The sequence below is a fragment of the Dendrobates tinctorius genome, unplaced genomic scaffold (genome assembly GCF_039654945.1).
Source record: "Dendrobates tinctorius isolate UK_male_01 unplaced genomic scaffold, ASM3965494v1 ptg000135l, whole genome shotgun sequence".
NCBI lineage: Eukaryota > Metazoa > Chordata > Amphibia > Anura > Dendrobatidae > Dendrobates > Dendrobates tinctorius.
The window spans coordinates 13,653,388-13,676,515 of record NW_027361803.1 but is presented as its reverse complement, the minus strand read 5'-3'; the positions used below and the strand labels follow the sequence as shown (position 1 = coordinate 13,676,515).

At 50.4% G+C, this 23,128-nt stretch overlaps 1 protein-coding gene across 4 annotated transcripts; it reads left to right on the top strand.

The window, feature by feature from the left end:
* The first annotated feature begins 371 nt into the window (after positions 1–371).
* NADK2 (NAD kinase 2, mitochondrial) lies at positions 372–21,064 on the top strand. Of its 4 annotated transcripts, none has more exons than XM_073543942.1 (12): positions 372–729; positions 6,199–6,287; positions 6,443–6,531; positions 7,913–7,994; positions 8,236–8,319; positions 8,601–8,737; positions 9,786–9,867; positions 11,132–11,275; positions 11,631–11,686; positions 12,095–12,148; positions 18,380–18,503; positions 20,554–21,064. In XM_073543942.1, exons 1-12 carry the CDS (start codon positions 508–510, stop codon positions 20,690–20,692), a joined length of 1,302 nt encoding a protein of 433 aa, XP_073400043.1. In that variant the 5' UTR covers positions 372–507; the 3' UTR covers positions 20,693–21,064. The 4 variants fall into 4 exon arrangements, with proteins under 4 accessions (XP_073400043.1, XP_073400044.1, XP_073400046.1 ...); XM_073543943.1 differs by having other exon boundaries at positions 373–729; positions 11,180–11,275; XM_073543945.1 differs by lacking the exon at positions 372–729 and having other exon boundaries at positions 6,195–6,287; positions 7,909–7,994.
* Positions 21,065–23,128: the final 2,064 nt, after the last annotated feature.

Genomic DNA, 23,128 nt, shown 5'->3' with positions numbered 1-23,128 from the left:
GGTGCGCCCGTCTGTGTGCCCGTTTTTGGTCGCCGTCCCTCCCCCACAACTTAGAACAGTAACTATTAATAAAAAGCTATGCATACTACAAAATACTAACAATAACAATGTCACCTCAGGGGACAAAGCACAAGTCCAAGGGGAACAGGAAAACCGCAGGGTTTCGGAAGATGGCAACATAATTATTTTTTTTAACGATATTAAAGAAAACGAAAATGAAGGAGTAATGCTGCATAATCCAAGCCCTGGAGAAATGGTGCAAGGACGGCGCAGTTACCCCGGCAACTAATCCAATGCGCGCTCTGCAGGGGACATTGGTCTACAAGAAAATGGCGGCCGACGTCCAGAGCCGGGGACAGGGCGGTGATGCGTGACCTCCTCCTCCACCGCCTCTCTGCACTCAGGAGCCGGGAGGAGCAGCCCAGCAGCGCCCGGGGCGGGTCACCTCTCCGCAATCTAAACCGGAAGTGTACGGACGGAGCCTGCAGCAGCAGCGCCCGGTGACCCATGAGCTCGTGCCGGGTCCTCCTGTGCGCGGGCTGCTCTGGGCGCCTCACCCGCCGTGCGCCCGCTGCTTTCCACCAGAGGCGGGTGTGCACGCGGCCCAGTGACCCGGGCAGCGGCTTCAGACCGGAGAGAGTGGCCTTGGTGACCAAGACCAGCCGCTATGAATTCGAGCAGCAGCGGTACCGGTCCTCCGGGCTGTCCGAGGACGAGCTGCGGGAGCTGGTGAGTGGGGAGCCACAGGGGGCGCTGTGGGACGACCACCAGGACTGAGAACAAGGCGACCGCTAGGGCCGAGAACAGGGCAACCACTGAGACTGGGCGACCGCCGGGGCCGAGATATGGACGACCACCGGGGCCGAGAACAGGGCAACCACTAAGACTAGGCGACCGCCGGAGCCGAGAACGGGGCGACCACCAGGACTGAGAACAAGGCGACCGCTGGGGCCGAGAACAGGGCAACCACTGAGACTGGGCGACCGCTGGGGCCGAGAACAGAGCAACCACTGAGACTGGGCGACCGCCGGGGCCGAGATATGGACGACCACCAGGACTGAGAACAAGGCGACCGCTGGGGCCGAGAACAGGGCAACCACTGAGACTGGGCCACCGCTGGGGCCGAGAACAGGGCAACCACTGAGACTGGGCGACCACCGGGGCCGAGAACAGGGCAGCCACTGAGACTGGGCGACCGCCGGGGCCGAGATACGGATGACCATCAGGACTGAGAACGGGGCGACCGCTGGGGCCGAGAACAGGGCAACCAATGAGACTGGGCGACCGCCGAGGCCGAGATACGGATGACCATCAGGACTGAGAACGGGGCGATCGCTGGGGCCGAGAACAGGGCAACCACTGAGACTGGGAGACCGCTGGGGCCGAGAACAGGGCAACCACTGAGACTGGGCGACCGCTGGGGCCGAGAACAGGGCAACCACTGAGACTGGGCGACCGCCGGGGCCGAGATACGGTTAACCATCAGGACTGAGAACGGGGCGACCGCTGGGGCCGAGAACAGGGCAACCACTGAGACTGGGCGACCGCCGAGGCAGAGATACGGATGACCATCAGGACTGAGAACGGGGCAACCGCTGGGGCCGAGAACAGGGCAACCACTGAGACTGGGCGACCGCTGGGGCCGAGAACAGGGCAGCCACTGAGACTGGGCGACCGCCGGGGCCGAGATACGGATGACCATCAGGACTGAGAACGGGGCGACCGCTGGGGCCGAGAACAGGGCAACCACTGAGACTGGGCGACCGCCGAGGCCGAGATACGGATGACCATCAGGACTGAGAACGGGGCGACCGCTGGGGCCGAGAACAGGGCAACCACTGAGACTGGGCGACCGCCGGGGCCGAGATATGGACGACCACCAGGACTGAGAACGGGGCGACCACCGAGGCCAAGAACAGGACAACCACTGAGACTGGGCGACCGCTGGGGCCGAGAACAGGGCAACCACTGAGACTGGGCGACCGCTGGGGCCGAGAACAGGGCAACCACGGAGACTGGGCGACCGCCGGGGCCGAGATATGGACGACCACCAGGACTGAGAACAGGGCGACCACCGAGGCCAAGAACAGGACAACCGCTGGGGCTGAGAACAGGGCAACCACTGAGACTGGGCGACCGCCGGGGCCGAGATATGGACGACCACCAGGACTGAGAACGGGGCGACCACTGGGGCCGAGAACAGGGCAACCACTGAGACTGGGCGACTGCTGGGGCTGAGATATGGATGACCACCAGAGCTGATTAATGGGCATCCGCTAGGGCCGAGAACGGGGCGACTGCTGGGGCTGAGATATGGATGACCACCAGAGCTGATTAATGGGCATCCGCTAGGGCCGAAAACGGGGCAACTGCTGGGGCTGAGATATGGATGACCACCAGAGCTCATAAATGGGCATCCGCTAGGGCCAAGCACGGGGCGACTGCTGGGGCTGAGATATGGATGACCACCAGAGCTGATAAGTGGGCATCCACTAGGGCCGAGCATGGGGCGACTGCTGGGGCTGAGATATGGATGACCACCAGAGCTGAGAGATGGGCAACCGCTAGGGCCCAGAACGGGGCGATCTCCAGGACCGAAATATAGACGACCATCAGAGCTGAGAAATGGGCAACCTCTAGGGCCGACAATGAGATGACTGCTGAGGCTGAGATATAGTCGACCACTAGAGCTCAGAAATGGGCAACTGCTAGGGCCGAGAATGGGGCAACTGCTTTGGTTGAGATATGGACGACCACTAGAGCTGAGAGATGTGCATCCGCTGGGGCCGAGAACAGGGTGACTGCTGGGGCTGAGATACGGACAACCACCGAAGCTGAGAACGGGGCAACCTCCAGGACCGAAATATGGACGAGCACTAGAGCCAAGAAATGGGCAACCGCTAGGGGACGACTGATGGAACTGAGATATAGACGACCACTAGAGCTCAGAACGGGGCGACTGCTGGGGCTGAGAGGTGGGCATCCGCTAGGGCCGAGAACAGGGCGACCTCCAGGACCGAGATATGGATGACCACCAGAGCTGAGATGGGCAACCGCTGGGGACGAGAACGGGGTGACCTTCAGGACCGAGATATGGGCAACCGCTGGGGCCGAGAACAGGGCGACCTCCAGGACCGAGATATGGATGACCACTAGAGCTCAGAAATGGCCAACCGCTAGGGCCGAGAAGCGGGCGACTGCTGGGGCTGAGATATGGACGACCACCAGAGCTGAGAGATGGGCATCCGCTAGGGCCGAGAACAGGGCGACCTCCAGGACTGAGATATGGATGACCACCAGAGCTGAAAGATGGGCAACTGCTGGGGCAGAAAACGGGGCGACCTCCAGGACCGAGATATGGACGACCACCAGAGCTGAGAGATGAGCAATCAACAAAGCTGAAAACGGGGCGACCTCCAGGACCGAGAAATGGGATCGCTCCTGTTTTACGTGGCCCCCAGAGGCCCCTCTTCTCTCCGTAGACGCAACTTTTTGTTTTCTTTCTCCCTTTATCACGGCCGTTTCGGTGTCTGTTCAACTTTTCTGTTTTGTTTTATTCCATTTTTGGGGTCGGGGGGGAATGAAAAACTAAAATTCTGCACTTTGATATTTAAATATATATTTACATTTTTTTTTTTTTTTAAACGCCGTGCACCATACGACATAGACACTACAAAATATTAGTTCTGACACGTATACGGTAATACTTTTTTTATTTTTACTATAATTTCCTTACTGGGGAAAAAATTGAGTTGGTGGGGGGGGGAATGATATAAACTTTTTCTTTCTCTTAAAAAAAAAAAAAAAAATTAGTTTTATATGCATACATTTTTGTATTGGTGTGGTGGGGAGTGCTTACTCTAGAAATTCCCCACCATGGTGCGCACTCACCAGCGACCCACCCACAAGGCGAATGTCTAATCCCTACCCTGCAAGTGCTGCGGCCCCTCCATGTCTCCATGTCCCAGGCTCAGGGACCCCACACGTAATCAGACACTTATATGGAACTTTTCGGAAACACTGTAATTTTTTGGGGGGTATTTTGTTGCTTTCTTTGTGCAGTGTCCAGATTCCTGCTCTGTCCGGGAGCGCTGCTCTGGAGATGGCGGGTTTTGTGCCAGGAGGGGGCAGAGAAAGAAAAGTGCCCAGAACATGTTGTACTCGTTAGATTCCCAAATAGGCGGAATCTGCCAGGGGTGGGCACTTAACTGCATACATTAGGAACCACTCACACCCCTCCAGGGGTCAGGGGAATATTTTTGCAGCCAGGAAATTGCAGTTTCCATTGACTTGGATAGAAATAATCTGCTCCTGTTCTCGGTGAGATCTGACCAGCCCCTATGACACCATTCACTTCCCGACAGACAGACGGTCCGGGGCTACACTGCTCACCCCCAAATCTGTGCACTCTGAAAGTGAACTTGTCATCAGGTCTCTAACTGGGAGAGGGGGAGGGGACACCAAGGAAGCCCAACAATGTCTAAGAAGAGAGCAGCTGCCCGCCTGGGAGTGTGCAAGATGCAGGAGGCTGCCGAAAAATGTATCATTCCTTGTGCTGCCCTGTCCTCGGTGACACTTAGTACAGCAGAGGATAATACAGCACAATCATCTGCTCCTCCTGTGCACCCAGTGCTGGGCCGTCCTCCGCTCCTCCTGTGCACCCAGTGCTGGGCCGTCCTCTGCTCCTCCTGTGCACCCAGTGCTGGGCCGTCCTCCGCTCCTCCTGTGCACCCAGTGCTGGGCCGTCCTCTGCTCCTCCTGTGCACCCAGTGCTGGGCCGTCCTCTGCTCCTCCTGTGCACCCAGTGCTGGGCCGTCCTCCGCTCCTCCTGTGCACCCAGTGCTGGGCCGTCCTCCGCTCCTCCTGTGCACCCAGTGCTGGGCCGTCCTCCGCTCCTCCTGTGCACCCAGTGCTGGGCCGTCCTCCGCTCCTCCTGTGCACCCAGTGCTGGGCCGTCCTCCGCTCCTCCTGTGCACCCAGTGCTGGGCCGTCCTCCGCTCCTCCTGTGCACCCAGTGCTGGGCCGTCCTCCGCTCCTCCTGTGCACCCAGTGCTGGGCCGTCCTCCGCTCCTCCTGTGCACCCAGTGCTGGGCCGTCCTCCGCTCCTCCTGTGCACCCAGTGCTGGGCCGTCCTCCGCTCCTCCTGTGCACCCAGTGCTGGGGATAATACAGCACAATCATCTGCTCCTCCTGTGCACCCAGTGCTGGGGATAATACAGCACAATCATCTGCTCCTCCTGTGCACCCAGTGCTGGGGATAATACAGCACAATCATCTGCTCCTCCTGTGCACCCAGTGCTGGGGATAATACAGCACAATCATCTGCTCCTCCTGTGCACCCAGTGCTGGGGATAACACAGCACAATCATCTGCTCCTCCTGTGCACCCAGTGCTGGGCATAACACAGCACAATCATCTGCTCCTCCTGTGCACCCAGTGCTGGGCCGTCCTCCGCTCCTCCTGTGCACCCAGTGCTGGGCCGTCCTCCGCTCCTCCTGTGCACCCAGTGCTGGGCCGTCCTCCGCTCCTCCTGTGCACCCAGTGCTGGGCCGTCCTCCGCTCCTCCTGTGCACCCAGTGCTGGGCCGTCCTCCGCTCCTCCTGTGCACCCAGTGCTGGGGATAATACAGCACAATCATCTGCTCCTCCTGTGCACCCAGTGCTGGGCCGTCCTCCGCTCCTCCTGTGCACCCAGTGCTGGGCCGTCCTCCGCTCCTCCTGTGCACCCAGTGCTGGGGATAATACAGCACAATCATCTGCTCCTCCTGTGCACCCAGTGCTGGGCCGTCCTCCGCTCCTCCTGTGCACCCAGTGCTGGGCCGTCCTCCGCTCCTCCTGTGCACGCACTGCCTTGTGCCTTGCTGCTTCGGCGCACTGCTCTTCACTCCTCCAGTACACTCTTGACTGTACTCCTGGATTGTGCAGGTCGACATCAGTTCCTGCAGACGGATTAATCTCCCTTGAGTGTCACACCGGGCGCCCAGACATAATACTCTTCAGGATTATGTTGTGTTCATCCATGTTTAACCCCGTTATTCATGGCTCATCCCTGGCGGCTTAATAAATCTTCACTCATTTAAAGGGCCGGTGCTAAATGACATCTTTCTGACTTTTGCTCCTTGTGCAGCGCTGTGATTCCTGCTCCGGCTGATGGTCCTGTGTGATCCTTATACTCAGTGTCACCTCTTTTCTTCTCCAGCTCGCCCTGAAAGGCTCCAGCTACAATGGCCTGTTACAGCGACACAACATTCACTCAGAGAACGTGGAGCACGTGGTGCAAAGTCTCAGGTCCGTGTCTCCTGCCCCTGAATATGCGCTGCCCTCGTTACTGACTGTTATGCATGAAGGAGACGTCCAGAGCGTCTAAGAAAGTGCGGCCCCTGCTCAGATGATCTTGGCTCTGCTGTGATTTATGCGATTGCTTCTCTTTTTTTTTCTTGCAGGAACGAAGGCATCGACGTGCGGGTGGTGAGGAGGAGAGACTATGACGAGGAGACGGTGCGATGGGCCGACGCCGTCATCTCCGCAGGAGGTAGAGATTTATACTGCACTGATAGAACGACTTTTTACCCCATCGTCGCTCGGTCTTAAAGGGGCACAATCTGGGCGTAGGGCGTGTCCTGGAATTCCTGGGTGTAATCATGTGCAAATTATCTACCAGGAGCATCAGTGTATGGCCGTGTAGCCCGCTTTGGTTTGGGGTTCCCATCCCTTGTTATTGCAGCTTTGTCCTCTTGCAGGAGATATAATTTGCATACCTTTTTCCCTGGGAGCAGGGTCTCAGTAGGAGACCCATATCCCAGGCCTCCCTCAGATCCGTGTCACAGGACCGGCCGCGTCCCCTGACCTTGGTGTGATCTGCCAAAATACACAAAGCGACACAAAATGCAACCGAGCATCTGACACGGCGACGTGTACAGCAGCATTTCACAACACAACATATTTAGGGAATGAGCCAAGTGATCGACGATGTCACCTGTCCTGACCCCCTAGAAACGGGATCATGGCTGGACCTGCCCGATTGGCACCCTCCGCTCTCCCTACACGTGCAAAAATGCAAAACGGAAGCTTGATTATTCGAGATCAGATCATGTGGCCACATTAGGACCTGGTGACGGACTATAAAATGCAACCAGGAGACAATGATGGCTAGCTGGTGGCGCGCGGCACGAGGCTGGTGGCGCGAGGCACGAGGCTGTCAGCTGGTGGCGCGAGGCACGAGGCTGTCAGCTGGTGGCGCGCGGCACGAGGCTGTCAGCTGGTGGCGCGCGGCACGAGGCTGTCAGCTGGTGGCGCGCGGCACGAGGCTGTCAGCTGGTGGCGCGCGGCACGAGGCTGTCAGCTGGTGGCGCGCGGCACGAGGCTGTCAGCTGGTGGCGCGCGGCACGAGGCTGTCAGCTGGTGGCGCGCGGCACGAGGCTGTCAGCTGGTGGCGCGCGGCACGAGGCTGTCCGGAAGTTGTCCATCGGGCCAGCTTCTGTGCCCCTGGGCTCCTCCTATGCTACAGAAGTAAAGCCGCCCCTGCTTGCAGCATCGGAGAGCGCACACATTGCAGCTGGCTCAAACTGTCAATCTTCAGGAGTGCACCTTCCATTCGGCAAACAGGAGCCTGGATGCATTGGAGCGATGCACTCTTGACGAATGGATGAAACGACCGCTTTTATGTGATCACCTAGCAGTAAATGTTCAGTTTCCCTACAGCACCCCCACAGGAAAAGTGAGGCATTACAGTGTCTATTCTTATCAATGCCTGTCAGGTCCTCCAGAGTCTTGGGATAATGATCCCTCCTCTTATTCATTAGTGGGCTGTATAAAAAACGTTTTCTGAAATAGACAACCCCTTTAAAAAAAAGTGGTGCATCCATGCGTTTCTGTATTTTGTAATTTATTGTAGTTTTTCCTCTTTTTGTTAGGGGATGGGACGATGCTCCTCGCTGCTAGTAAAGTGCTGGACAAGTCCAAGCCAGTGATCGGAGTGAACACTGATCCGGAGAGGTAACGAGACACGGCGGTCCACAAGTCATTGAATGATGAGTGAACAAAATGCATCAAAAGCCAAAATGAACAAAAACATATAAACCACCCAGTGATAGGCAGTGATGGCACAGATGATGGCTCGGAATGGGGAGACCTCCGTAGATCTGAAGATTGGGCTTTGCCTGTAGCCCCTGTTCACATTACCCTATCAGTAATATACCTCTTATATGTGTTTTATCTCCCCCCCCCCCCCCCCCAGATCTGAAGGACACCTCTGCCTACCGGTGCGGTACACTCGCTCCTTCCCCGAAGCTCTGCACAAACTTTATCGCGGTGAGTTCAGGTAATATTCTTGACAAATTCTCCAACATAGGCTTCTCTCATTTACGACGTGCCGCAAAGTCCCCGTCAGAGCCAATTAGCCCCTTCCTGAAATCCGCCGTACATAGATTGCACAGAAATATGGATCCAGCTGAAGAGCTGAGTTACACAGACTGCAACTGCCGGTAACACCAGCAACCGGAGCTGAGCTCCAATCACTGCTTTAGGGCATTGTCTAGACCGGATCATAACTTGGCCAGTTTATATGAAGGTGATCTCAGGATATTTCTTTTACTTTTTTAGGTGGCAGTGGCGTCAGCGGATCAGACTGTTCCTGGAAGGCACCGGAATAAACCTCACACCCGTAGACCTACACGAGCAGCAACTGAGCCTGGAACAGCACAGCAAGGCCCATAGTGCCGGAGGTCATCCAGAGCAAAGTAAGGTGAAGAATCGGGTGCACGTGACTGGGAACACAAAAAAATGTCAGTGGATATGTCGTAATTCACCCAGAGGGAACTTCAGTGATAAGAGTAGGGTTTGGGATGACTTATAGTAATAGTCCTCCTCCAATAAAGGTGGGAGAAAAAAAACTGTGGCACTCACCGGTGTACAAAGGTTGTGGTCGTTTCGCAACATCTGATGCTTCCTCTGGCCTCGAGGACGACAGAGGAAGCATCAAGCATCGCGAAACGGCCCTAGCTTTATCTGTACCTCTGCATATGCCATCTTTTTTTTTTTTTTTCTTCAGTTTTAATTTCCATCTTGTTTAGTGATTTGCCTGTTTTGTCCCATTAACCAGATCGAATCGTGGCTGTTTACTGGCCAGCAAGGCTGCATGGGGACGGAAGGATCGTTGTATGTTCTGTCTCCCGGGGGCCATGTGCCGATGACGATAATTTTTATGCCGACATAAACTCTGATCACCACATGAATGAGTGTGTTTGATTTATCCTTTTAAGGTCTGAGCAATTTTTCTATTTTTTTTTGCACTTTTTTTCCCTTTTTTTTTTTTAATGTTTTTTTGTAATCCCATAGCCGTCTAAAGTTACATCCTGTTGTGCAAAAATGGGAAAGCACTGCTTTTTATTTTCTATGCAGCCTTTCGATAGTGCCTGCACCAAAATTACGCTATGATTACTGCATTTTTATACATTTTCTTGCGTGTTTAGTGCACAAATACTGGGATTCTGCACTAAAAGCATAATTGCATTTTTATTTCCAACTCCCCATGTAAACTTATAGTAAAAAGTGCACCAAAAACGCACCGTTCCACCAGCGGAGCGGATGATTTCATCTAATCACATCCCATTTGCTTAAACCATTGTATTCATTAGATTTTGTGCACAAAAACGGCAGCATTAACCGTCCGTGTGAACACGGAGTAACCGTGTAACCGTCAGATCAGTGTCGCGTGCAGCAGCCTGTACTCTGTGACTGCGCTATGTCTGTCGTAGGTTTATTCACCTTCTGCTTTTTGTTTCCCAGCATCTGCGACTATTTCTGGGCCCCACCTGCTGCCTATAAGGGCACTGAATGAAGTGTTTATCGGGGAGTCTCTGTCCTCCAGGTACCATCGCTTGCTGATTCTCGATGTTTGGGGCTTGCGCACAGGGCTGTTGGGGCACGTCGTCTGAGCATGTCCTGTTCTCTGCTGTTATTCTGGGCTGTGACATTGTGGCAGCCTGCACTCCGCTGTTCTCTGCGAGGCTTCCGATGCTTCACTTTATGGTCTCCCCCCAACTTAAAGGGAAAGGTCTTATTCTTCACTAAAAACCCCTGCTGCTTTATTCTTTGCCCTGCACTTTACTTCTACAGCGACGATTTCCCTCAGTCTTTGAGAAACTCCAGACAAATTTTCATAATTGGGAAGATGGACCCTCCGTGGTCACATTACATTATAGGCCTGCGGAAGCTGGTTCCCCCGTTTATAGCGAAAACTACCAAAATAGTGCCCCATTCATTACTCTTCAGCCATTGGCTGAAGCCGCTCCTCACAGACGTCCCGATCTGCAGCCATTGGCTGAAGCCGCTCCTCACTAACTTCCTGCTCTGCAGCCATTGGCTGAAGCCGCTCCTCACTAACCTCCTGCTCTGAAGCCGCTCCTCACTAACTTCCTGCTCTGCAGCCATTGGCTGAAGCCGCTCCTCACTAACCTCCTGCTCTGCAGCCATTGGCTGAAGCCGCTCCTCACTAACTTCCTGCTCTGCAGCCATTGGCTGAAGCCGCTCCTCACTAACTTCCTGCTCTGCAGCCATTGGCTGAAGCCGCTCCTCACGAACTTCCTGCTCTGCAGCCATTGGCTGAGGCTGAATCACAAAGACTTCTCACAGAAAGCAAAGCGCTCAGAGTATGACTGGTGTTACATGCAAAGTTCCTGCAGGTGCGAGCAGAGCAGGAAGTCTAGTGTGACGCTGCCTCAGCCAATCGCTGCAGAGCAGGAAGTCTAGTGTGACGCTGCCTCAGCCACTCGCTGTGGAGCAGGAAGTGATGTCCTGTTGGGGGCGTCATTTGGCATGTCCAGTAACATGCAGCAGTCGTCACTTCCTGTTTTGTAAGTTACAGAGCAGCTTTGTAAATTGCTTTTCAGGGACCCGTAGTAAAATAATGATCCCGATGTGTCACATGACCCTCGTAGATGTATTTTAGAGATACTGGAAATTTGCCTGAAGTTTCCCTTTAAATACTCTCATTATTCGGTTGTTGCGCAGACTTTGACTTTTCCCACTTCCTTCGGCTTCTCTGCCCTGCTATATTGTAATTTACTCTCCATGTGACCCCTCGACTGCGAGGTTAGTCCCCCTGATACACACTTATGTTCTGTCTCATTTAGGGCGAACTATAAATTCTGCAAACCTCGTTTTACCTTCTCGCTTCATAGGGCGTCCTACTACGAGATCTCAGTGGACGACGGGCCCTGGGAGAAGCAGAAGAGCTCAGGACTGAACGTCTGCACTGGGACAGGATCTAAAGCCTGGTAACGTGTGGGAACAGCGCGCCGCCCATCACCACCAGCGATCACTGTAGACCAAGGAGGGGCCCGCTGCGATCCTCTGACTCTGTTTATAGTCAGTCTCCAGGGTCAGAGGAGAGCAGCAAGTGTTCCTTGTGCAAATGTTCATAACGTTCATTTCCCAAAAACCTAGAAGAGGAGGGAGGTGGAGGTGCAGCTGCACTGACAGTGAAGCGCTATGTACAGGGAGGGGCAGACAAGTGGGTGAAAATGCTGCGTATTGTTACCCAGCTTTTCCATAGCACTACACTTGCCACTCTATATACACGTCATATGCCAGTTATATAGGAGTCAGAGCTGTATATTCTTGGTTTTATAGGTCATACAACATAAACAAGATGGCGCCACAGACGGTGGAAGAAATACTGCACATCGGTGAGTGTCGTCCCTGTAGACACGGCGTCGTTATAATGTCATGCACATACTGTTACGCCTTAGATTCCGCACAGTCCCCCACTTTTACACCTCCTTGGCTTTCTCGCTGGCAGCCTCAGCAGGTTGTCACCTGGAATGACTTCTTGCAGTCTGAATAGAGCTCACTGGGGTCCGGGCCTTTTCCCATGGGGGGGGGGGGGGCGGCTGTGCCCTTTCCCGGCATGAGGAGGAGGGGGGGGTCGGCTGTGCCCTTTTCCGGACATAAGGCTTTGTATGTAGGTCTCATAGGGACTTGCTGTACCCATCACTTCATCAGCTTTACTGTATAGACTGTCAGGATGAGCAGTGTCATCTGATTATTACAGAATACTGATGGATTTGCTTTAATCAAACTTTTTTTTTTTTTAGTGAAACGTTATAATATTGTGAACCGGACTCTGGACAGCGACCTGATAGAGCAAGGTGAGTTTTTCTATACTGTGGCTTGAGAAAGTATTCCTCCCATTGGATTTTTACCTGTGTGTAAATATTTTTGGAGTCCAATTTTGTATGATGCATCAGTTCTAAATAGTCTAAGTTGGTGAAGTGAGAAAAATATAGGTGTAAATTAAATTTACTGGATCAAATAACTAAAAATTGGCATGTGCATAAGTGTTTCACCCCTTTTGCCATGAAGCCCCTATAAATTTCTGGTGCAAGCAATTCCCTTCATAGGTCCCATGCTTAGTGACAGGACATACCCTGTGTGCAATCAAAGTGTCACACGTCTGTCAGTATGTACACTTTACCTTCTATGAAAGGCCACAGAGGCTGCAACACCATTAACAAGAGGCACCACTAACCAAACACCACCATGAAGACTAAAGAGCTCTCTAAACACCATGAAGACCAAGGAGATCTCGAAATAAGTCAAGAACAAGGTGGTTGAGAAGTACAAGTCAGGGTTGGGTAATAACGACCGCCAATAAGTCTTTTAATGGCGGCAGTTAAGGGTACTTATGCCTCAGCGCCGCTTTTTAACAGCGCTGAGAAATAAGTGTATATCGCCCTCCAGAGTCTGAATTTCTCCGGGGTCTCTGCTACCGTGGGGTAGCTGAGACCCCAGAGAACATGATTCCGATTGGTTTTTACCGACCTCTTCCCCCCCCCCCCCCCCCCTCAGTGTTGAGGTCGCCGTTATTAATGGAATAACGGCGACTGCAATAAAAAAATAAAAAAAAGTCTGATTTCCCATCTAATTTCTGACTCCTTTGATTTGATCGCACATCAGAGGAGAGAGAAATGAGGTCCCCCGATTCCCCACCCGATACCTCCGGTGTCCCTGGACCCTCCTACGTCCCTCCATGATGTCCACCAGCCAGCAGCATCTTCTTCCGGGAGAACATTTTTCCTATTGGTTCATTTTGATGGCTGTGATAGACCCTATCACAGTGAAGAAAATAAAAGATAGTAAATCAAACCCCCCTTTATCACCCCCTTAGGTTAAAATTAAAAAAAAATGTATTTCCGTTTTTACGTTAGGGTTGGGGCCAAAGTTAAGGTTGGGGTTAGGGTTGGGGCCAAAGTTAGGGTTAGGGTTGGGGGGGTGTTGGGGCTAAAGTTAGGGTTAGGGGTGTGTTGGGGTTAGGGTTGGGGCTAAAGTTAGGGGTGTGTTGTGGTTAGGGTTGTGTTGGGGTTAGGGTTGGAGTTAGAATTGGGGGGGTTGCCGCTGTTTAGGCACATCAGGGGGTTTCCAAACGCGACATAGCGCCACCTTTGATTCCAGCCAATTTTGCTTTCAAACAGTGAAACGGTGCCCCCTCCCTTCTGACCCCTGCCATGCACCAGACAGTGGCTTTCCCCCACACATGGGGTATCGGCGTACTCAGGAGAAATTGCATAAGACATTTTGTGGTCCATTTTCTCCTGATAGCCTTGTGAAAATGAAAAAAAAAAAAATTTGGTTCCAAAGAAAATTTTTTTTCCTTCCACATTGCTTTCGTTCTTGTGACGCACTTGAAGGGTTAATAAACTTCTTGAATGTGGTATTGAGCACCTTGAGGGGCGCAGTTATTAGAATGTTTTGGGTATTTTCTGTTATAGTGACCCCCCCCAAACTCACTTCACATGTGAGGTGGTCCCTAAAAAAAAATGGTTTTGTAAATTTTGTTGGAATAATGAGAAATCGCTGGTCAACTTTTGACCCTTATGTTTCCAAAATGGTGCTGATGTAAAGTAGACATGTGGGAAATGTTATTTATTAACTATTTTGTGTAGCACGTCTCTGATTTTAACCCCTTTCTGCCATCGGACGGAATAGTACCTCCAATGACAGCACTCCCACATCAAAGCCGGGACATGTCGGCTGTTTTGAACAGCCGACATGTGCCCGCAATAGGCGCAGGTGGAATCGCGATCCACCCGCGCGATATTAACTAGTTTAACGACGTTGTCAAACTCTGACCTTGGCATTTAACAAGCGCTCCATCCGGCCGGAAATACGCGCACCGCTGACCCCCGTCACGTGATCGGGGGTCATCGGTTCGTGGGCATGACAACCAGAGGTCTCCTGGAGACCTCTATGGTTGTAGATGCCTGATGCTATGAGTGCCACCCTGTGGTCGGTGCTCATAGCAATGCAGTAAATCTGCTATATAGAGCCGATCGAGTTGTGACAGCTTCTAGCCTCCCATGGAGACTATTAAAGCATGCCAAAAGTAAAAAAAAAAAAAAAAAAAAGTTCAAATCACCCCCCCTTTCGCCCTATTCAAAATAAAACCATAAAAAAATTACACATTTGGTATCACCGCGTTCAGAATTGCCCGCCCGGTCTGTCAGTAAAAAAAAAAAAATAGAATTGACCTGATCGCTAAATGGCGTAGCGGGAAAAAGAATCTAAACGCCAGAATTCCTTTTATTTTTTGGTCGCCATGGCATTGCATTAAAATGCAATAACGGGCAATCGAAAGATCGTATCTGCACCAATCTGGTATTATTGAAAATGTCAGCTCGGAGCGCAAAAAATAAGCCCGCACCCAACCAGAGATAACGAAAAATGGAGACGCTATGGGTCTTGCAAAATGGCACAATTTTTTTTTTTTTTTTTTTTTTTTAAGCAAAGTTTGGAATTTTTTTTTCACAGCTTAGATAAAAAAGTACCTAGACATGTTTGGTGTCTATGAACTCGTAATGACCTGGAGAATCATAATGGCAGGGCAGCTTTAGCATTTAGTGAACCTAGCAAAAAAAGCCAAACAAAAAACAAGTGTAGGATTGCACTTTTTTTTGCAATTTCACCACACTTGGAATTTTTTTCCCGTTTTCTGTTACATGACATGGTAAAACCAGTGGTATCGTTCAAAAGTAAAGCTCGTCCCGCAAAAAAATAAGCCCTCAGATGGCCATATTGACGGAAAAATAAAAAAGTTATGACTCTCGGAAGAAGGGGAGCGAAAAACGAAAATGCAGAACCAAAAAAAGCCCTGGTCATTAAAGGGAACCTGTCACCCCCCCAGGTGTTTTTAAGTAAAAGAGCCACCTTGTGCAGCACTAATGCTGCATTCTGTCAAGGTGGCTCTTTTACTTAGCGTCCCTTCCACCGCAGAAATAATCGTTTTTAAAATTGTTCAAAAATACCTGATATTTGACAGGGGGGCAGGTCTTTCCCCCTCTGACAGACGCCTCGCATACATCAGTCATTTTGTATTTGGCGCCGCCTCCTCAGTGTTCTTTTGAAATGCTGGCGCCTGCGCTGTACTATAGTTTCGTGGGCATGCCCCCATATGCTGCCCCATAAGATGCTCCACAGATTATTGCCCCATATGCTGCTCCATAGATTATGCCCCCATATGCTGCTCCATAGATTATGCCCCATTATGCTGCTCTATAAGATGCTCCATAGATTATGCCCCCATATGCTGCTCCATAGATTATGCCCCCATATGCTGCTCCATAGATTATGCCCCCATATGCTGCTCCATAGATTATGCCCCCATAGGCTGCTCCATAGATTATGCCCCCATAGGCTGCTCCATAGATTATGCCCCCATAGGCTGCTCCATAGATTATGCCCCCATACGCTGCTCCATAGATTATGCCCCCATACGCTGCTCCATAGATTATGCCCCCATACGCTGCTCCATAGATTATGCCCCCATACGCTGCTCCATAGATTATGCCCCCATACGCTGCTCCATAGATTATGCCCCCATATGCTGCTCTATAAGATGCTCCATAGATTATGCCCTCCATATGCTGCTCCATAGATTATGCCCTCCATATGCTGCTCCATAGATTATGCCCTCCATATACTGCTCCATAGATTATGCCCCCCATATGCTGCTCCATAGATTATGCCCCCCATATGCTGCTCCATAGATTATGCCCCCCATATGCTGCTCCATAGATTATGCCCCCCATATGCTGCTCCATAGATTATGCCCCCCATATGTTGCTCCATAGATTATGCCCCCCATATGCTGCTCCATAGATTATGCCCCCCATATGCTGCTCCATAGATTATGCCCCCCATATGCTGCTCCATAGATTATGCCCCCCATATGCTGCTCCATAGATTATGCCCCCCATATGCTGCTCCATAGATTATGCCCCCCATATGCTGCTCCATTGATTATGCCCCCATATGCTGCTCCATAGATTATGCCCCCCATATGCTGCTCCATAGATTATGCCCCCCATATGCTGCTCCATAGATTATGCCCCCCATATGCTGCTCCATAGATTATGCCCCCCATATGCTGCTCCATAGATTATGCCCCCATATGCTGCTCCATAGATTATGCCCCCCATATGCTGCTCCATAGATTATGCCCCCCATATGCTGCTCCATAGATTATGCCCCCCATATGCTGCGCCATAGATTATGCCCCCCATATGCTGCTCCATAGATTATGCCCCCCATATGCTGCTCCATAGATTATGCCCCCCATATGCTGCTCCATAGATTATGCCCCCCATATGCTGCTCCATAGATTATGCCCCCCATATGCTGCTCCATAGATTATGCCCCCCATATGCTGCTCCATAGATTATGCCCCCCATATGCTGCTGCTGCTGCAAATAAAAAAAAGACATACTTACCTCTCCGTCGCTGGGGGACAGGTGTCTGTGTCACCGCTGGCTCAGGACCCGGCACCTGAGATATTCACCTGTCCCCGCTCCATCGCTGCTCGCCTCTGCCTGCCGCGTCATCTGTCAGTGACATCAGGCAGCGCAGCAGAGGTCGCACACTAACCACGTCATCGCGCCCTCTGCTGCCTGAACGTCACTGACAGAGGACACGGCAGGCAGCGGCGAGCAGCGATGGAGCGGGTACAGGTGAATATCACTATACTTACCCCCTCCTTGCGCGGTCTCGTTCTCCCACGGTCTCCCTTCCTTCAGCGGTCACGTGGTACCACTCATTAAAGGCATAAACATGCGCATATTCATGACTTTAATGAGCAGCACCACGTGACCGCTGACGGAAGGGAGACCGTGGGACAAGCAGGGTGGCTGCACAGACGCGTCGGGGGGAGGGGGTCAGTATGATCTGAGATCCTCACTCCCCCTCCTCCGCCGACCCCCTGGCGTATATGACTCGCGTATAAGCCGGAGGAGGGGGGGGGGGGCTACTTTTTGGGCTGCAATTCTTTGCTTATACGCGAGTATATACAGTATATCGAAGAAATTTTTCCACTATCATGAAGTACAATATGTCACGAGAAAAGAATCTCACAATCACCGGGATCCTTGGAAGCGTTCCAGAGTTATTACCTCATAAAGGGACAGTGGTCAGAATTGAAAAAATTGGCCCGGGCATTAAGTACCAAATTGGCTATGTCACTAAAGGGTTAAAAAAAAAATCCCAATCTCTCTTGATCCCCGGAGCACCATCACATCCATTATCATCAAATGAAAAGAACATGGCACCACAACAACCCGCCGAGAGGGTGCCCACCAAAACTCTCAGCCTGGGCAAGGAGGGCATTAATCAGAAATGCAGCACAGAGACCAAAGGTAACCCTGAAGGAACAGCAGAGTTTCTAAGCATAGACTGGAATATCTGTCCATACGACCGCAATAAGCCGTACATATTGCTGGCCTTTATGGAAGAGTGGACAGAAAAAAGCCTTTACTTACACACACACAAACCGTACGGCTCGTTTTGAGTTTGCCAAAAGATATGTGGGAGACTCCCCAAATGTATGCAGGAAGGTGCTGTGGTCAGATGAGGCCAAAATTTGATCTTTTTTGGCTACCAAAGTAAATGGTATGCTTGGCACCAAACCAGCACACCTCATCACCCCAAGAACATCATACCCACAGTGCAACATGGTGGTGGCTGCATCATACTGTGGTGATCTTTTTCAGCAGCAGGGACAGGGAAAATGGTCGAGTCAAGGGGAAGATAGATAGCGCCACACGTGTTCATAGGTGGTGTCTGGTATTACAACTCTGCTCCATTGCTCAGGGTGTGGCATTTGTTTGTGGAAGAAAGCAGCCATGTTTCAATGCTGATGTCCTCACCATGTTACATGGCAGGAGGCCCTGACCAGTGTGAGTACGCTCTCTGTATGCACGCTCCGTCACACTGTAGCACCGCCCACTGGACTCGTGAGCCTAGAGAAAGTCACAGGTTCCCTTTTAAAATGTGTTTTCCCGTTTCTCCTCCTGTAGTATCCCATTGTAAGTGAATATTTTTCCTTTTCGCAGTGACCAACGAATACAACGACTCTTTAATATTCAGCCCTGAGGAGCAAAGAATGTTTTTCAGTGTCAGGGAACCCATCGCAAACAGAGTGTTTTCCAGCAGTCGTCAGCGTGGTTTTACCTCCAAGTAAGCGATTCTCAGTATGATGAGATTTATTCTTCAGTCCTTTCAAAGGATCGTCCGAACAATAGTATATTAGTGTAAAATTAAAAAGTTCCACAATTGGTTGTATTAAAAAAAAATTATATTCAGTACAGACCAAAAGTTTGGACACACCTTCTCATTCAAAGAGTTTTCTTTATTTTCATGACTATGAAAATTGTATATTCACTCTGAAGGCATCAAAACTATGAATTAACACATGTGGAATTATGTAATTAACAAAAAAGTGTGAAACAACTGAAAATATGTCTTATATTCTAGGTTCTTCAAAGTAGCCACCTTCTGCTTGATTACTGCTTTGCACACTCTTGGCATTCTTTTGGTCTGTACTGTGTGTGTGTGTATATATATATATATATATATATATATATATATATATATATATATATATATATATATATATATATATATATATATATATATATATGTGTGTGTATATATATATGTGTGTATATGTATGTGTGTGTATATATATATATATATATATATATATATATATATATATATATATATATATATATATATATATAATGCTCCTGTGCCGAGAAATACAGAAAAAAGGATCCTGTGCTGCTGTATAACCCGCTGTGACCTGGCATGTAGAGACGCTGCAGCTGATGGCCACACATTCACAGCTTGCTTGTTCCTTTCATTTAAGGAGCTAATTCAATGACCTTTTCACCGAATCTTTTAGGGTGTGTATACACGTAGTTTTTAGGTGCTGCGGATTTCTCCCCGCGGATTTTGTAAAATCTGCAGGTAAATTTCAGATCAAAAGACCTGCGGTTTACCCTGCGGATTAGGCTGCGGTTTATCATCTCTACAATGGAGGAGGATTGTAAACCGCAGCGGAATCCTCAGAAAAGTGACATGTCATTTATTTCTGTGATTTGAAACTGCAGCAAAACCGCGCGGAAAATTCCACAGCATGTGCACAGCGGTTTCCATTTTACATAGAGTAAAATGGTACAGTACAACGCAGCAGATTCTGCTGCGGACCCGCAGGGCCAGAAATGCTGCTGATCCGCAGCAAAATCCGCAGCGTGTGCACACACCCTTACTTTGGTGACATCTCAGGTTTCAATTAAGAGGATTGTCCAAGGTTAAAGGGAATGTCATCCGCTCAATGCCGACTTTTATTCCCCATTGACTTGCATTGGGGTCGGGTTTCGGACGAAACTCTTGACTTTTTTTTGCCCTAGTCGGACCAGTTTCATCTGAAGCAAATTTTGTTTCATGAAACCCGATCCAACCAAAGTCGCTCAACTCTACTTATCATGTATCTCTGTATACAGGGAGCTCCCCCTAGTGGTGGCTGCAGACAGGATCTTATCATGTATCTGTGTACATGGAGCTCCCCCTAGTGGTGGCTGCAGACAGGATCTTATCATGTATCTCTGTATACAGGGAGCTCCCCCTAGTGGTGGCTGCAGACAGGATCTTATCATGTATCTCTGTATACAGGGAGCTCCCCCTAGTGGTGACTGCAGAAAGGATCTTATCACGTATCTCTGTATACAGGGAGCTCCCCCTAGTGGTGACTGCAGACAGGATCTTATCACGTATCTCTGTATACAGGGAGCTCCCCCTAGTGGTGGCTGCAGACACGATCTTATCATGTATCTCTGTATACAGGGAGCTCCCCTAGTGGTGACTGCAGAAAGGATCTTATCATGTATCTCTGTATACAGGGAGCGCCCCCTAGTGGTGACTGCAGACACGATCTTATCATGTATCTCTGTATACAGGGAGCTCCCCTAGTGGTGACTGCAGAAAGGATCTTATCATGTATCTCTGTATACAGGGAGCTCCCCCTAGTGGTGACTGCAGACACGATCTTATCATGTATCTCTGCATACAGGGAGCTCCCCTAGTGGTGGCTGCAGACATAATAAGGGCTCGGAGATCCTGTCCTTTGACCTTCACTTGTGTGTAGATATGTGGGAATAAGCGGTAGTGTGAACCTAAAACTGAGAATGTCACACCACTGAATAGGTTGTGTTTTGCATTGCAGGGTGAGTGTGCGGTCCCGGTGTTGGGACGCTTGTATGGTGGTTGACGGCGGTACATCCTTTGAATTCAATGACGGTGCAATTGTGACGATATCCATGGACGGCGCGGACGCTCTATGCACCGTACTTCTGGATGAGTGAACGGCGGGACACCTCCACCCCCCAGGAAACCTGCTGGAGCCTCTCGTCCTATCCCCCATAACCTCAGGACCCTCAGATAATGTGCCAGGCGGCGGGATCAGTACAACCACAGAAGATATGACGTCTGTTACAGAGACCGCGATCAGCGACTGTTGTACATTTGTAAAGAAATAATCTATTAATGCCACAAGCTGCAATTTTTACAGCTTGTTCATTCTGCGCCAGGCGATTTTTAGCTTTACTTTCCATTGATAAGACTTTTTTTTTTTTCTTTTTCTAGTAAAATCTGTTGTGGAATTTACGGCTGCACCAAATGTTTATTTTGGCTGCTGACAAATTTCTGCTAAATATATAACTCAAGTCGAAAATGAACAGTCGCTGTTTTCTTTCCACGGTCATCTTCTCTTCTGTCGCATCGGCCATAAATGAGTTTGGGGCCGGCGGCCGCGTCACCTGTGGGGGCCGGAAAGAAAGGATCATTGCCTTAATGTTAATAGATCTACCATGCTCACCTTCACCAGGTCCATGTCAACTCCAGGGGCCAGAAGGAAAGGATCATTGCATTATTGGTAATAGATCTACTTGTGCCCACCTTCACCAGGTCCATGTCACCTCTGGGGGCCGGAAGGAAAGCATCATTGCATTAATGTTCTACCATGCTCACCTTCACCAGGTCCATGTCGCCTCCAGGGGCCAGGAGGAAAGGATCATTGCATTAATGTTAATAGATCTACTTGTGCTCAACTTCACTAGGTCCATGTCACCTCCAGGGGCCAGGAGGAAAGGATCATTGCCTTAATGTTAATATATCTACCATGCTCATCCTCACCAGGTCCATGTCACCTGGGGGCCGGAAGGAAAGGATCTTTGCTTTAATGTTAATAGATCTTCTAGTGCTCACCCTCACCAGGTCCACGTCACCTTTGGGGGCCGGAAGTAAAGGATCATTGTATTAATGTTACTAGATCAACCATGCTCTCCCTCACCAGGTCCATGTCACCTCTGGGTCCGGAAGGAAAGGATCATTGCATTAATGTTAATAGATCTACTAGTTTTCACCCTCACCAGGTCCACTTCTTTGCCAGGGGCCAGAAGTAAAGGATCATTGCATTAATGTTAGTAGATCTTCTAGTGCCCACCCTCACCAGGTCCACATCGCCACCATCGAGTTAAACGGGGTTTTCTGTTACTGTGAATCGGCCTTAGTCTTTATAAGTTCTAATACTGGAGCCGTCTCCACATTTCATCTCCTATAAACGGCTCCTTGCCTTGAGCTGAGATGCTTCAGTCCCAGTTACTGAGCCCGCATCGCTGGCTTTAACCCATTCCTGGCACGGTATGTTCACATACATCGTGTGTTGCAAAAAGTTCATTTGTCTCTCTGACAGCAGCCGTCTCCCTTCAACTCCCTGGGAGGGTTCCCTCTCCTTCAGCTTACAGTGATGGTGGTCAGTGGGGATTGCTGCTGTCTATCACCGAGGGACGATCATATCACAATGTCCAAATATATCACTGGAAAGTACAGAGATCTTTATAATGAGGTTTTTAAGCCTCGGCCTGAAATGATGAAAAGGAGACAGCCTCTTCAACTAGAGGAAAGAACGTTTATTCATCATCACAGATGCAGATTCTTTACTGTGCGAGCCGTGAGACTATGGATTAGTTAATGTTTGAGCTGCAAGACTATGGATTCTTTACTGTGCGAGCAGTGAGACTATGGAATAGTTAATGTTTGAGCTGCAAGACTATGGATCCTTTACTGTACAAGCAGTGAGACTATGGATTCTTTACTGTACAAGCAGTAACCTTGTAGAACTGTCTGAAGTCAGGAAGGAGTTTTCTCCTACGCCTCATTGGGGGACACAGAGACCGTGCGTGTTATGCTGCTGGCCATTAGGTAACACAGAAAAATAAAGATAGCTCCTCCCCTGCAGTATACACCCCCTCTCACTGGCTGAGATTTCTCCAGTTCTTTGCTTAGTGTCTGTAGGAGGCACTTGGGTCTGGTTTCAGACCCCACCGGTTTTAGTTTAATTTTGATTTTTCTGTAAACTTTCATTTTTTAATTAACGGAGTGAAGGAGGCGACGGTTCCTTTCTACGACCCGCTCTCCCCCGAACCAACAACAGGCAAGCACGCGGAGTATACCTCCCCGTACACTTTCCTGCGACGATTGAAGCTGATTCCTCTGCCGATGATGGCGATGATCCTTACAGTCCCGGTAATCCACGGATAGGAGGGCAAGCGCATGGAGTGCAATGGAGAAGACTGGAACAGCGCTTCCGAATGCCCTGAATCAGCCCCATAGCTCTCCATCCCCCTGCCATATGGAGGATAGATTGAGTATACCCCTTTGAGAACTCCTCCAGCTCTGCTACATCAGCCCAGGAGGATGAGAAGACCTGCATGGATGGCATGGACAGCGACGGCAGGCCT

Coding starts and splice junctions, on each gene's coding strand:
- NADK2 (XM_073543942.1), top strand. CDS start 508: ATGAGCTCGTGCCGGGTCCTCCTGTGCGCGGGCTGCTCTGGGCGCCTC. Junction 8,738..9,785: donor CGGAGGTCATCCAGAGCAAA/GTAAGGTGAAGA, acceptor TTTGTTTCCCAG/CATCTGCGACTATTTCTGGG. Junction 11,276..11,630: donor GGGACAGGATCTAAAGCCTG/GTAACGTGTGGG, acceptor TTGGTTTTATAG/GTCATACAACATAAACAAGA.